The sequence below is a fragment of the Bos grunniens genome, chromosome 8 (genome assembly GCF_055505025.1).
Source record: "Bos grunniens cultivar Pamir isolate PY7600 chromosome 8, Bosgru_T2T1.0, whole genome shotgun sequence".
NCBI lineage: Eukaryota > Metazoa > Chordata > Mammalia > Artiodactyla > Bovidae > Bos > Bos grunniens.
Genome location: NC_141172.1, coordinates 14899105 through 14914383, shown reverse-complemented (window position 1 = coordinate 14914383; position 15279 = coordinate 14899105). Strand labels below are relative to the sequence as shown.

At 43.4% G+C, this 15279-nt stretch overlaps 1 protein-coding gene across 21 annotated transcripts in view; it reads left to right on the top strand.

Moving 5' to 3' along the window:
* The window catches only part of LOC147366685 (uncharacterized), a 361042-nt gene that overhangs the window by 249797 nt on the left and 95966 nt on the right, over positions 1-15279 (top strand). For 4 of the 21 annotated variants that reach the window (XR_015169457.1, XR_015169462.1, XM_086414899.1 and 1 more), the window contains one exon: positions 1245-1321. The exons of 15 other annotated variants lie outside the window; for them this stretch is intronic. Coding sequence is in view for 2 of the 6 variants with exons in the window: in XM_086414899.1 (XP_086271025.1) it covers positions 1245-1321 (77 nt within the window). In the remaining 4 variants the exon portion in view is untranslated. Of the gene's footprint in view, positions 1-1244; positions 1322-1528; positions 4006-15279 lie in introns of those variants that run through there. 2 more of the 21 variants (XR_015169469.1, XR_015169468.1) reach the window with 1 other exon arrangement.

Below are 15279 nucleotides of genomic sequence, written 5' to 3'. Positions count from 1 at the left end.
ACCATTTATTGAAGAGACTATTTTTTCTCCACTGAGTATTCTTGATTACCTTGTTGAGTATTAGTTTCTAAGAATCTTTCTATTTCTTCTTGGTTGGCCAGTTTTGATAGAGTGTAGCTGTTCTTAGTAGATTCTCGTAATCCTTTGTGTTTCTATCAGTTCAGTTCAGTCGCTCAGTCATGTCTGACTCTTGTGTTTCTATAGTATTGTTTAATAATGTTGTTCAAGCCTGCTTGTTTCCTTATTGATTCTTTAGGTGATCTATTTATTATTTAAAATGGGGGTAATAAAGTCCCCAGCCATTTTTGTATTGCTGTTTATTTCTCCTTTCAGCTCTGTTAACTTTTGCTTTATATATTTCTGTGCTCTGATGTTGGGTGCATAAATGTTTGCAGTTGTTATATCTTCTTGATGGATTGACCCCTTTATCATTATATAACAAACTTCTTTGTCTCTTTTTACAATATTTAAAGTCTGTTTTGTCCTATATAAGTAGAGTTACCTCTGCTTTTTTTTGCCATTTATTTGAAATATCTTTTCCCACCATTCACTTTCAGCCTATGTGTGTCTCTAAATCTAAAGCAAGTCTGCTTTAGGCTGTGAGTTAGCTTCTCTGCCTGTGAAGAATGGAAGGCCCACTTCAAGGAGCCTTCTGGATGTTCCTATTTAGACTTTCTAGTTGGGAGGAGCCAGACAATACACTCAGCAGTAGGTGGGATTATGAATTAGGTGCCCTGCCTAGGTGGAGCAGAGGAGGTCTTCAAGCCTGGAAAGGCTCTTTGTGATCTTGACTCAAGCCAAGCTGCTCTCCAAGTTCCTGGCTGAGTAGTGCCCCTGGCTTTACTCTTAGATGATGAGTTCTGCCCACTATACTCTCTGCTTGGACATTGCTCGTTAAGTTACTTCTAGGTGTTGTGGCTAACCTTTCTGGTTAGTTAGGGCCAAGGACTACATTTAGCTGTGAACCTGGCTATGACTCAACCCCTCTTTCTGGGCGGGGACAGATCAGGCTCCAGGACTGGAAAGGTTCTTCCTTTAAGGGCCTGAATCAGGAATCCTGCTGCGTTACCTGGTCAGACAGGAAACTAAACTCTTAGCTCTGCACGTGAGCCAAGCTGCTGGTTGGTACTACTATTTCCACACTGCAGGTGGGAAAGTGGTCTGCCAAGATCCAAGTTCTGATTGTTGTAAAGTCCTTCCCCCTTCTTTGTCTCAATCAAATTCCCATTGGTCAAACCCTGCAGATTCTGCAGAGACCCCGGGTGGCCCAGCCTGACTAGAGAAGCTCACAAAGTGACTCACAACACTGGAGGAGCTGCAGGTCCGCCCTTGGCTCTGTTTTCCTCATGAAGAACTGTGTTCTCAAGGGAGACCTCTTGGTGTGGTATTATGTCTACCTGGGGGAGGGGAATGTGGTCATTGTGTGTGTGTGTGTGTGTGTGTGTGTGCGTGCTCCTGCATGCGCTCTGTCGTGTCCAACCCTTTGAAACCCTATGGACTGTAGCTCACCAGGCTTCTCTGTTCACAGAATTTTCCAGGCAAGGATACTGGAGTGGGTCACCATTTCCTGTTCCAGGGGATCTTCCCACCCGAGGGACTGAACCTGTGTTTCTTGTGTCTGCTGCATTTGGCAGGCAGATTCTTTACCATTTACCCCTTGGGACGCCTGTGGTCATTGTGTCGGCAGATCTTTTACTTTTCTAATGTGGTCTGTCTTGGTCTCTGTGGTGGAAGGGATATGCTTCAGCCTTGTTCCTGTGTTGCAGGATTTTCTCAGCCATGTATTGTCCAATAGTAGTTGTTACTTATTCTTATGATGCGGAGAGGAAATCAGGAAAGACTTATCTTGGTGATGCCACCTGTTATTTATAGGTAGTAAAATTTGGTTTTTGTATATAGTATTCTGTTATTGAATATTATTCTTTTGATTTATTTTAACCATTTGTTAATGTAAAAACTGTTCTTAGCTCATGGGCTGTACAGAGGCAGGAAAAGGCTGGATTTGGCCTGTGGACTGTCGTTTACCATGTCAACTACTCCAACTGAGTATTTCTGAGTTGTTCTTTGTCACAGTCTGACACGCAGAAAAATACGAGGAAACAAGAGGAACATAAGGGGAAAATCTCCAAAGTAAGCTGATTGTGTGAAAAGAGGGATTGCCTGCTGGGAAATGTTCACCCTGAGGATATTCTTGGTAAAAAAAATAAGAAATGGCAAGGAAATGAACTGCAAGATGGGTTAGATATTTTTCTCATTTCTCCTTTTATTTTTTTTGTTTGATGGATTTCAAGCTTCACAATGGAAACTGCTATCACCTCCTTATTTCATAAACAGACTGCAAAAGGAGTTAGAAATACCGTTTTGAAGTCATCCAACTCCTGTGGTATACACGCACTGCAGCATATTTATATCTTCCTGATGGCCTTTTCACCTCCCATGCTAATAGTGAATTAAATTTTTGTCTCAAAGAAGCAGAGCAGCGTAAGATTTTCTGAAAAATTGAGACAAACAGTGCTAATGTCTAGCAAGTGATTTCTTCAGAGTGCTTTAGGAAGAGGAAGAAATAAATGAAGGTTGTTGAATAGCTACTATAAACTAAATATTATGTTCGTATGTGTGGAATGCTTGGTATACGTGTTTAGCACAGAGTCAACACTAAATACATTAAACATACTGTATCAGTTATAATTATTACAGTCTTTTTTGATCTTAAAACAGCCATGCAATCAAAATACTATGATGTCTGCCTTGCACTTAGAGAAAATAAGGATTGTGAGAGTAAGTAGTTTTTGTCATGTTACATAATTAGTAAGTGGTAGCACTGGCTACATGGTAGGCTCTCAATAAGTATTTGCTGAATTTTTTTTTTTTTTATTGTGATGAGAACACTTGGCATGAGATTTACCCCCTTAACAAGTTTTAAGTATAGTATACAACATTGGTGACTTTGGGGACAGCATTCTACAGCAAATCTCCAAGGTTTAATCATCTTGAATAGTAAGCTTTGTAGGCATTAAATAGCAACTTTCAAATGGTGTGTTACTAAATTAGTGAATGAGTAAATCTACTGGACTTGAAGTCAGTTCTGTCTAATGTGAAACTTTCTTCTGCCTGCCACAGTGTATGTAGTCTATCCAGGTGACAATTTTTATGCTAAAGGAGCTCCTTGACGTGCTTCTGGGGTCGTACCTGATGAATCCAAGAAAAGAAATTCATTAGCAACTAAGGGAGAGTGAGCTTCTTGACCCAGAATAGTTTGATGCTCTTAAGGGATTATCAGTGCCATGCACAGAGTTATGATTAGCTAAATAATTGGTGACACTTAACATGGGGCTTTTGCTAAGAGGCAAAAAAAATAACACTATTTGTTGTTCATATAATTAGATTTTTCACCTCAAGTGAAAAAGTAAATTGAGCACAAAATGCAGTGGACCTGAAGTGGCTGCTGCAAGGTGATGTGGGTCTTCAATTACAGGACTCATCAGATGTAGGACTTCCAACTCACCAGGAGATGCTGCTTTGAATTCAGAAACGTTAAAACTTCTGAGGCAACAGATTACTGGTCAGTTCTATAACCACCCTGGCCACCAGGAAATGGGAATCATTTAGACTGCTGCTTCATTAGGATGTGCAATCAAATCCCACTTGAGGTGCCTTGAAATAATCCCGCTGCTCTGCTCTGGGAACTCGTGTCAATCAGTGATCAGGGCTGCCCTTCCTTCCCTGTTCCTCACTCCAGCTTGGCAGCCGTGAACCTTTGCCATCAGAGATTTGCTAATGTATCAGCTCAAAGGCACACGTTTCATGTTTCTCGTGCCCTCTCATTTCCTGCCTCTCAAGATAGTACCTCTCTAAAGGATTCATTTCAGTGTTCCTGGTAATTACCCTACTCCTGAGGCAGTGGCTAGGAGACAGACTTCAATGTCACTGGTCTCTCATTTTCCAAAATAGGATCGCCTATTGCCTTATCTGAGTGTTCTGGAAAATCATATATTTCCTGTGCTATCTATACTGTGACTCAAATTAGGAGGAGTGAAAGATTAGAAGAGAGGACAATTTTGTACTTGGGGAATGAGGTAAGGAGAAGGAGGAGTATTTTGTGTTTCTTTGAAATATAACTTTAATAGCAATCAGTCGTGGGCACAGTTCCCTATAGCATCCAGGTAAAAATGTATTTTCTGATAGAACAGTTTAATTCCAACAGATCAACCATTCCTCTTTCAAGTCTCCTAACTAACTAGAAACTGAAGAGTAAATTTCTTGTTGTTGACATAATGCTCTTCTTCTTTGTATTATTTCTGAATCTTTGTTTTCTGTATTTTCTGGTGTCAGTTTTTTGTCTTATGAACATGTGCTCATAGTTTAGTGTCAGCTGCCTCAACACTTTTTGAAAGTGGGGATGTATAAACTACCTCCTGAAAAAGGGTAAATGACTCAGACTGAAAGGATGCGATCTACTGATTCAGAATAGATACATAAGACCCTTCTCTGCTGCTGCTGGTGCTGCTAAGTCGCTTCAGTCATGTCTGACTCTGTGCGACCCCATAGACGGCAGCCCACCAGGCTCCCCTGTCCCTGGGATTCTCCAGGCAAAAACACTGGAGTGGGTTGCCATTGCCTTCTCCAATGCATGAAAGTGAAAAGTGAAAGTGAAGTCGCTCAGTCGTGTCCAACCCTTAGCGACCCCATGGACTGCAGCCTACCAGGCTCCTCCATCCATGGGGTTTTCCACGAAAGAGTACTTCTCTGGTTCTGATTTAATGTTACTTTTCATGGTCAGCTCTGACTGGTTATTGAATCGTGGGCTTATATTTAGTAGCAAATGGATACACCACTATTTGGCTTACATAATTCCGAGTTTTGCTTAGAGCGCTGCCATCTGTAGACATGAACAAAAAGTTTCTCTGTTCACCAGCAAAAAGCCAAAGTAGAAGATCCTGAGCCATTGGCTGAGAAGCCTTGAGGACATTTGTAGAGATGACTTGGTAGAAGAGAGGCCAGTATATTCTGTCCCCCCACCTCCCACCCCCAAGAAGATAGGGCTGTGAGGGGTCTTCTGGGCTGGGACTGCATTAGGAAAGTGTCCCTATCCTCAAGGGCAGAAAAAGTTACTATGAATGATATTGCTGTAGCTGTTCTATCTTTAAATTGCTGTGCCTATGGGGCCCCCATGGAAGGTGGTTTCTTATGTATTATGAAAGAGCAGGCCTTAGGAGGATGAGAAAAGGGGTTTTCTCCCTCTTTAAATTTGAGACTCTGTTTTTTTCCTTGACTGCACTTCCATTGGTTCTGTCAGTGTTTACTTTTGTTTTGGTGTTACAAGTTGGGTGAGCATTCTTCTGGATTTGCCTAGGAGAGGTAGAATTTACTACTATCCCAGTATAATTATGACTAGCGTTCCCTTTCACTTTCAAAAGTGTTTCATCTTAGATGATAAATCAGGTATGTCCTCAGTTAGGAGGTAAAAGGATGGGTTTGTAGGTTTTTCTCCCCATGCTACTGCTGCTGCTAAGTCACTTCAGTCGTGTCCAGCTCTGGGCGACCCCATAGACGGCAGCCCACCAGGCTCCCCCGTCCCTGGGGTTCTCCAGGCAAGAACACTGGAGTGGGTTGCCATTTCCTTCTCCAATGCATGAAAGTAAAAAGTGAAAGTGAAGTTGCTCAGTCGTGTCCGACCCTCAGCGACCCCATGGACTGCAGTCTTCCAGGGTCCTCCGTCCATGGGATTTTCCAGGCAAGAGTACTGGAGTGGGGTGCCATTGCCTTCTCCTTTCTCCTCATAGGAAGAGATAAAAGATAGAGTGCATGTATATGGTGCACTGAGAAGGCAATGGCATCCCACTCCAGTACTCTTGCCTGGAAAATCCCATGGACAGAGGAGCCTGGTAGGCTGCAGTCCATGGGGTCACAAAGAGTCAGACACAACTGAGTGACTTCACTTTGACTTTTCACTTTCATGCATTGGAGAAGGAAATGGCAACCCACTCCATTGTTCTTGCCTGGAGAACCCCAGGGATGGCAGAGCCTGGTGGCGCCATCTGTGGGGTCACACAGAGTCGGACACAACTGGAGCGATTTAGCAGCAGCAGCATATGGTGCACTGATCACAGACCAGTATGTTGTCCTGAGCACTGTGGGATGGGGAATGAGGAAGTCAATCTGGAGCCATAACACAGGGTAAAAGCAGGCGGGTCCCTCCCTGGGGACTGAGTCAGGCTGACTGAGGGAGGGGTCGCATGAGGCCAGGCAGTTGAGCAGGGGGCCTGACTGAGGATGTGATGTACCCTGAGCTTCTTTCTTTCTGGGGAGTTTTCCTTTTGATTATTGACTTCCTGGCTTTAGCAGTAAGACATAAAATAACCAAAAATCATATATTATGGCAAATGGCAGAGATTTAAGAAATCTTAGTTTCCGTAGCCTTTAACCTTGCTTTCACCTTTTGCACATGGATGCCCAGAAGTTCTCTTGAGGTCCTGCTCCCATCTTTCATTTCTAAGGGTGGAGTCATCAGATTTTATTCTTTCCCAGGCACACTGTTTCTTTCAACCTGATGACAAACTCCCTCACTCAGTGACAGTGAGTCCTGGGTCTCTGTGGACATTGGTCTTGTTAGGGTCCACTTGCATCTTGGGTACCCAGATGTAGCAAGCCCAATGCCTGTGAGGCCTGATACAGCTCTTCTTCATGGTTTCCCATTTTCATTGCAAAGGATAAGGAATTTACTCCAAGTAGGGTACTCAAAGCAGACATGTGAGAAATGTGACAGACCTCAAGGAGACTGGAGGGTATTGTGTTATCTGCTTGACAGGGAAGATTCAGGACAAGCAGACTTCCAGAATTGAGTACACCTATATTTATTATGATACTCCTACATGCATTTGTTCTTTTCGTGGATTCATCAATTTTTTAATTTAATAATATTGTAGCATTCTTTTTTAAAAAATTATTTATTTGACTGCTTTGATTGAGCCTTAGTCATGGCACACAAGATCTTCCATCTTCGTTGCAACATGCAAACTCTCAGTTAGGGCATGTGGAATCTAGTTTCCTGACCAGGGATCGAACCGGGGGCCCTGCACTGGGAGTGTGGAGTATTAGACACTGAACCGGGGGCCCTGCACTGGGAGTGTGGAGCATTAGACACTGAACCGGGGGCCCTGCACTGGGAGTGTGGAGCATTAGACACTGGACCACCAGGGAAGTCAGGTGTTCATTTATTGTCATTCACTACGTTGGACCTTGGGGACACAGAGTTGCATAGATGCAGTTCTCCTCCTTAAGTAGCACATAGTCAAGAGAAGGGGCCAGAAAAGAAAACCAGGTTTATTGTGTGAGGCGATGTGTCCCGATAGGATTGGCCAGAATGCTATAGAAGCAGAGGAGGGACATATAAATCAGTTTTGAAAAGCCAAGGAGTGCTTCTGAGGATGGCTGTAGTTTTCCGTCAAACTGGCAATCGATGAAATGGAGGTTGTCGTGAGAAGTGGTGCCGGCGAGAGGACGAGAAATAACAGTATTGTGACTGGTCAGTAGATGGGCATAAAGGGAAGTGCTGTCCTTCTAGCAGTGCTCTTTCAGGAAAACAGAATTCTGCGGTTCTGCTGCATTAATATTATACTGTATTATTCAGGTTTTAAAACAGGAGGAGGAAGACTTGTCTTCTGTGCCACAAACAAATCGTATTCAGCATATGGTGGCATAGCCATACCTCTACCAACTCTCCTCACCAGTCACCTCAACCTGGTAGCAGTTAGGAGTATGGCGGGCTAGAGTTGTTCTTTTATCTCAAGCAATTACTGCTTACATTTGGATCCCATCCCCACCCTCCTTCCTTCTTATCCATACTTTTCCAGAACTTTAGATAGAGAAGCTGGCCTCTCCTAGGTCTGTGTCCAGGGAGAGAGTAGCCTAGTGACTTAAAAGTCTGTTGCTCAAATATAGTTTCAATTATTAAGGGAGACATAAAATGTACATCAAAACATACTCCAGGAAAGTATTTTTTTCTATTGTATTCATTAAAGCCTCTAATGGAAGCCTTACCAGATTTCATTGCTGTGTAATTTGTGTTGTATAATCCTAACAAATGACACATGTCAAAGTTAAGCTTCTGGAATATTGTTATGACCCTCTAGTTATGACTCTCAAACTCTGAAAAAAGAGAATCCATAATGCTATTCTGGCCTAGTAAGCTGTGAAAACATGTTTCTCGTGAACATTACCCTGTTCTAAAGACAGATTCATACAAGGAATGACAAGTCCATCTGGCTTAAAGTCATTTGGAAACTTGATAAAGGCAGAGGTTTTCGAACACCTAGGATGAGCTCAAATGTTTAGGATTCAAGGGAGATAGGCAACATCCAGGGTTTAAAATCAATGGAATTGTACAGCAATCAGAATATCTTTAACAATCCACATCTCCACCTCAAGCAATTCTTAGAGTACGATTTCTCAGTTTATCTGATTGTGATACTTTGATTAAAAGTAAATTAGGTTATTAGTGAAAACAAAGATCTGATACCTCAGAGGAGTTGGCTGTGTTGCAGAAGGAAGGGAAGGAAGAATACTTTCAGGGAGATTGACCTGGGGAAAGTTGTGTGTCATCAATAACTTAGCTATTACTTGCTGGGAGTCTGAAATCTTTGAACCTTAGAGCATTTTCTTCCCCTCATAAAATCACCAGAGCTCTCTGGTAATGTTGTTTAAATATTGATCATTTCACCCAAGAGGATTGCTTGTTATTTGTGCCTGATTGGGCAATTTTCTAAACTGAAATGACTTAATAATTGCGAATGGAAGAGTTTATTTCAGGTTTCCCCCTCGATTATGACATCTCCTGGGATGGATCATCGAAAAAGCAAGAGCGTTCCAGAAAAACATCTATTTCTGCTTTATTGACTATGCCAAAGCCTTTGACTGTGTGGATCATAATAAACTGTGGAAAATTCTGAAAGAGATGGGAATACCAGACCACCTGACCTACCTCTTGAGAAACCTATATGCAGGTCAGGAAGCAACAGTTAGAATTGGACATGGAACAACAGACTGGTTCCAAATAGGAAAAAGAGTACGTCAAGGCTGTGTATTGTCACCCTGTTTATTTAACTTCTATGCAGAGTGCATCATGAGAAACACTGGGCTGGAAGAAACACAAGCTAGAATCAAGATTGCCGGGAGAAATATCAATAACCTCAGATATGCAGATGACACCACCCTTATGGCAGAAAGTGAAGAGGAACTAAAAAGCCTCTTGAGGAAAGTGAAACAGTAGAGTAAAAAGTTGGCTTAAAGCTCAACATTTAGAAAACGAAGATCATAGCATCTGGTCCCATTACTTCATGGCAACCAGATGGGGAAACAGTGGAAACAGTGTCAGACTTTTATTTTTCTGGGCTCCAAAATCACTGCAGATGGTGACTGTAGCCATGAAATTAAAAAAGACGCTTACTCCATCGAAGGAAAGTTACGACCAACCTAGATAGCATATTCAAAAGCAGAAACATTACTTTGCCAACAAAGGTCCATCTAGTCAAGCCTATGGTTTTTCCAGTGGTCATGAATGGATGTGAAAGTTGGACTGTGAAGAAAGCTGAGCGCTTTTGATGCTTTTGAACTGTGGTGTTGGAGAAGACTCTTGAAAGTCCCTTGGACTGCAGGGAGATCCAACCAGTCCATCCTAGGGGAGATCAGTCCTGGATGTTCATTGGAGGGACTGATGCTGAAGCTGAAAGTCCAGTACTTTGGCCACCTCATGCGAAGAGTTGATTCATTGGAAAAGACTCTGATGCTGGGAGGGATTGGGGGCAAGAGGAGAAGGGGACAACAAAGGATGAGATGGCTGGATGGCATCACTGACTCGATGCACATGAGTTTCAGTGAACTCTGGGAGTTGGTGATGGACAGGGAGGCCTGGTCTGCTGTGGTTCATGGGGTCACAAAGAGTTGCACAGGACTGAGCAATTGAACTGAACTGGGGATGGATGGCTCAAGCATTCTGAAACAGTAGTAATAATCAGGTGAATGTGTTCACTAAGAAAAGGGAGCCTCTTTCCACAGAACTAGCAGCCAATTGTACACTTCTGTTGTTGTTTAGTTGCTAAATCATATCTGACTCCTTTGTGACCTCGTGGACTGTAGCCCACCAGGCTCCTCTGTCCATTGGGATTTCTCAGGCAAGAATACTGGAGTGGGTTGCCATTTCTTTCTCCAGGGGATCTTCCTGACTCAGAGATCAAACCTGCATCTCCTGCATTGGCAGGCGGATTCTTTACCACTGAGCCACCAATATAATTCTTTTACATGAGGCAAAAAAAGGAAGGCGTTCATTCATGTAACTAACATTTACTGAAAGCATTTGTTCTGGAGTATGTATTAAAGACAGTGTAGTATAAGCTTGACTAAAGAACACTAGACGTATAAGAGTATGACAGCCTAGGGGAAAAGCCAGAACTAGACACAGATAGAAGATCCTGCAGTGTGTTAAGTGCCCTAAGAAGGGCCCATAAAGAATGTGGTGGAGCTCAGAGGAAGGAACTGCTCATTTGCCTGAGGCTGTAAAGCATAGCTTTCTTGAGGAGATGGCATCTAACCTTGCCCTGAAGGTAGAAAAGGAGATAGATAGCAAGAGGGGAAGGGTATTCAAGGCATGAGTCAGAAGTCCAGGGAGACAGTGCTGACGGGGTGTGCTGAGTTGTATCACGGTGGTGAAGAGATGGCCAGACCAGAGAAGGCCAGGGAGGACAGGATGGATGCTCCTGCATGCCAGGCTGAGGAGTTTGGTCTTACCCTGTTTGCAGCAAGAGCAATTGCTTCTTTCTTTACATGTAGGCAGTTGATTGAACAGGAAGTGCTCATTAGGGTCCAATCAGGAAAATGCTTAATTCCACCATTGTCCTCTAAATCTGTTCTGTTTCTCTGCTTCAGTTGGGAAGATTTCACAGCTTTCTGTTGCTTTCAGTTATAAATGATCAGAACCTCATTAGAAACTCCTATGTGCTGTGAATGAAAAAGTCCCATTCCTCCACCTATGGACATCTTCCCTTGACCACAGCTAAAACCTGACCTAGGTGCAGGAGACGGGGGTGGCGGGGGGAATGGGGAGGGTAGGTATCGTCTCTGAGCTTGGACTGAGAGGAGCCCCTCCTTCAATCTGACTCCTGGGTGGCTGTCTTTCTTCACCCTCCTCTCAGCCATGCTGGTAGTTTTAATCCCCACCCTCTACCCCCATTTCTTACCTTCCCCTTGTCTCCCATTCATGATGCTGTTTTCTGGTTGCTTCATGGTTGGGAAGGAGAGGGAATGGCAGAGAGAGGCAGACATGACTTCTACTTGGCTGGTGTGGTTTGTTTCTTGATTGTTAATGCCCTTGGTCATTACAGACACTGGCCTGCTCTTTCAGGGGATAACTTAGTGGATTTTGGGAAAGCCTCTGGACCTTAACCATGGACAGTTCCCGGGTGTGCATTATACATTCTCTAGCCGACATGGAAAAGACCCTGATGCTGGGAAAGATTGAAGGCAGGAGGAGATGGGGATGACAGAGGATGCAGTGGTTGGATGGCATCACTGACTTGAAGGACATGAGTTTGAGCAAGCTCTGGGAGTCGGTGATGGACAGGAAGCCCAGCGTGCTGCGTTCATTCGGACGCAACTGAACTAAACTTACTGAGCTGACATCTTCTGTCTCCTCAGTGCCTACACCAATTACATGACCACATACGGAAGTGGATGCACCCAAGGCTAATGATGACTCTGCCTCCGAGCCCTTCACCTGGACAGGCTCTGGTCAAGGCCCTGGAAAGTGTCCTAGCAGTGTGTTCACAGGGTCATGTGCTTTTGTAAAATGTGGAAGAGGGTGCTGTTTTGACACAAATAGCTGTTGACTTTGTTTTCCCTCTAAAATACTTCTCCTGGTGGCTAGTGAACTGGGAGGGCTTATGGGAACTTGAGGGAACTGACGAAGAGGAAGTTGATTTGAGATTTGTTTAGTTAGGGTAGAGAGGGATATATTTGTGTGGTTCAAAAGTCACAAGATTTTGTTCCCCATCCAATGTGAAAAGGCTTCTAGAGATATTCCAGTTGTCACTGTCACAGGAAGCTTCAGGGGCAGAGGTTTTACTAACATTATGTCTGATGGCACCTGGCCACTGAAGCATGTGGCTCATGGAGAAGAAGCAGGATTTGAAACATAGGAGGCTCCGAGGTAGTATGTGAAAAACCCTTCCAGATATTACAGATATGAAAGAAACTGTTCAGAGTTTCCCCAACTTGATAATCTTAAAAACTCACTTTGCATCAATAAAATAATATTTAAAGCAGAAAGAAACTGTCTCAGCAATACACAGTTTTAAAAAGTCAATTCAATGATACCTGAGGTAAGACTAAGTGATCTTTCAATTCTTCTCTTGTTTCATAGGGAGCAGGTTTTGAAAGTATGCAGCCGAAAGAAATTTTAGGGAAGAAACTATTATGGAAGCATGTCAGATTTTTTTTTTTCATGTCAGATTATTAATGAAAATATTATTTTATGGATTTATGCTGTTGGAGGCATTTGCCCAGCTTTTACAAATTTGTGTTTCATTCAGTTCAGTTCAGTCGCTCAGTTGTGTCTGACTCTTTGCGACCCCATGAATTGCAGCACGCCAGGTCTCCCTGTCCATCACCAACTGCCGGAGTTCACTCAGAGTCACGTCCATTGAGTCAGTGATGCCATCCAGCCATCTCATCCTCTGTCGTCCCCTTCTAATTAAAAAAAAAAATGTTACTTCTTGGCTGCACTGGGCCGTCATTGCTGTGAGGTCTTTTCTCTGGTTGTGGTGAGCAGAGGTTACTTTCTAGTTACAATGCACACACTTGTCATTGTGGTGGCTTCTCTTGTTGCAGAGCGCAGGCTGTAGGGCGCTCGGGCTTCAGTGGTTGTGGCACGTGGGCTCAGTTGTTGCGGCTCCCCGGCTCTGGAGCACAGGCTCAATGGCTGTGGTACGTGGGCTTAGTTGCTCCGAGGCATGTGGGATCTTCCTGTGTCAGGGATCGAATCTATGTCTTCCGCATTGGCAGGCGGATTCTTTACACTGAGTCACCAGGGAAGCCCTCCTTATTTTCTTATTCCAAATAAACCTTTAATTTTGTGGCTGGTTTTATATACGTAAAAGTAGACTCCCCCAAATTCTATATGTATTTCAGCCAGGCCCCACAAAACCTCAAATGTTCCTTTCTGATGGACTTGTCCTTTTTTGTTTTTTTTTTTAAGCTTTTATTTTCTAGTTTTAACATTTATACTTTCTCACAGAATTTTTTTTCAGTTTTATTATTTCTTTTTACTGAAGTGTAGTTAATTTGCTATGTTGTATCCATTTCTGCTATACAGCAGATTGATCCAGTTATTTTAAAGAATATTCTTTTTCAGTATGGTTTATCCTAGGATATTGATTATATCTCTGTGCTGTATAGTCAGACCTTGTTCATTCATTCAATATGTAATAGTTTGCATCTGCTCATCCCAAACTCCCAATTCATCCCTCCCCACCCCCTTGTCCTTTGGGAACCACCAGTCTTTCGGTTGTGATACCTTTTCAGTTGGGTATCCTCTTCAGCAATCAGCTTTCAAGATGACTCAGGCTCAGTGATTTTCTGTTTACTGAGGCCGCAGGAAATATTTGCCTCCCTGTCTTGCCAGACTCAGGAAGGGTGACTTGCTTCAAAGAACTTGTTCTCCCTCAGCTCCGACAGGCAGGCCAGTGAGTGTATGTGCTCAGCTCATCAAACCTCTAGCCTGGGGCACTGAGCAAGCAGGGTGCCCTCTGGCAAGGACTCTCCTAGCCCCCATCCTGTCCCCTACACTCCATGTTGCTTTTGATGCTCCTTTCACTTACCTCAAGGCAGAGGAGAACAGGGGATGGAAAATGCCTTAGACTCATCCTCCGAGGTCAGTAACTAAATCACCGCAAATAAATCTGCTCTGATTATTCTCCTCAGTGATTCTGTAGCTTTCTTGGATGTGTGTGTTGGATAAATGTACCCAAACCCGTTTCACTGTCTTTAATAGGCAAGTCCTATAGGGTGTCTGAGCTTCCCTGATGGCTCGGTGATAAAGAATCTGCCTGCCAGTGCAGGAGACTTGGGTTCATTCCCTGGGTTGGGAAGATAACTTGGAGAAGGAAATGGCAACCCACTCCAATATTCTTGCCTGGGAAATCCCATGGACAGAGGAGCCTGGTAGGTTGCAAAAGAATTGGACATGACTTAGTGACTAAACAACAAGCATAGTTTGTCTAGCACCTCTTGTTAGAGAATGGGGCTGCTGCTGCTGCTGCTAAGTCGCGTCAGTAGTGTCTGACTCTGTGCGACCCCATAGATGGTAGCCCACCAGGCTCTGCCATCCCTGGGATTCTCCAGGCAAGAACACTGGAGTGGGTTGCCATTTCCTTCTCCAATGCATGAAAGTGAAAAGTGAAAGAGAAGTCGCTCAGTCGTGTCTGACTCTTAGCGACCCCAGGGACTGCAGCCTACCAGGGTCCTCCGTCCATGGGATTTTCCAGGCAAGAGTACTGGAGTGGGATGCCATTGCCTTCTCCAGAGAATGGGGCAGTTGTTATCTATTATCTGCAGCTGAAGGTTCCGAGAGGCAAATTGGGGGATAACAACTTTTTTGGAGTGTGTAGTCCTTCCCTGCACCAAGGCTTTTAACTTTTGTAATTAGGAAAAGAATCAAACAAAAGGAATTCCAGGAAGATGATTCAAGCCAGTCAAAGGCCATGAGAATAGAGAGAAAACTGGCTGCCTCTGGGGATCTCTGGGATGTTAAGGCAGCTACAGTAGAGGGTGTATGAGATGAAGTGCAAAGAAAAGGTGTTAGAAAAGGGCCATATTGTGACCTTTTGTGGGATGTTTCATTGTTTCCCCAAAGGATCAATGATGAAATCTAAGGCAGCTCTTTAACCTTTAGTAATTTTCCACATTCATTTTCTTTCTTTTATAGTTCCTTTACCTTTCTCACACCCTAAAGTCTAATTTTGTACCTCCACAAAAATTTCAGGAATCCGCTTTCATCCCTTAGAGTAATTGATTGCCAGAACACACCTCTTTGCCTTCTGAATCTCTTCCTCTCCAATTCGTCACAGTCTTTGACCACTTCTAACAGCAAACCTCTTTCTGTGAAAAGATTTAGTGGCAGAGGAATTAAGAAGCCCTTCATGGTCTTTTAAAAAAAAATACCAAGATCTGAAATCAGAAAACAGGAATTATATTGATTGATTTTTTTTTTTTTTTCTTATATGGTGCTAG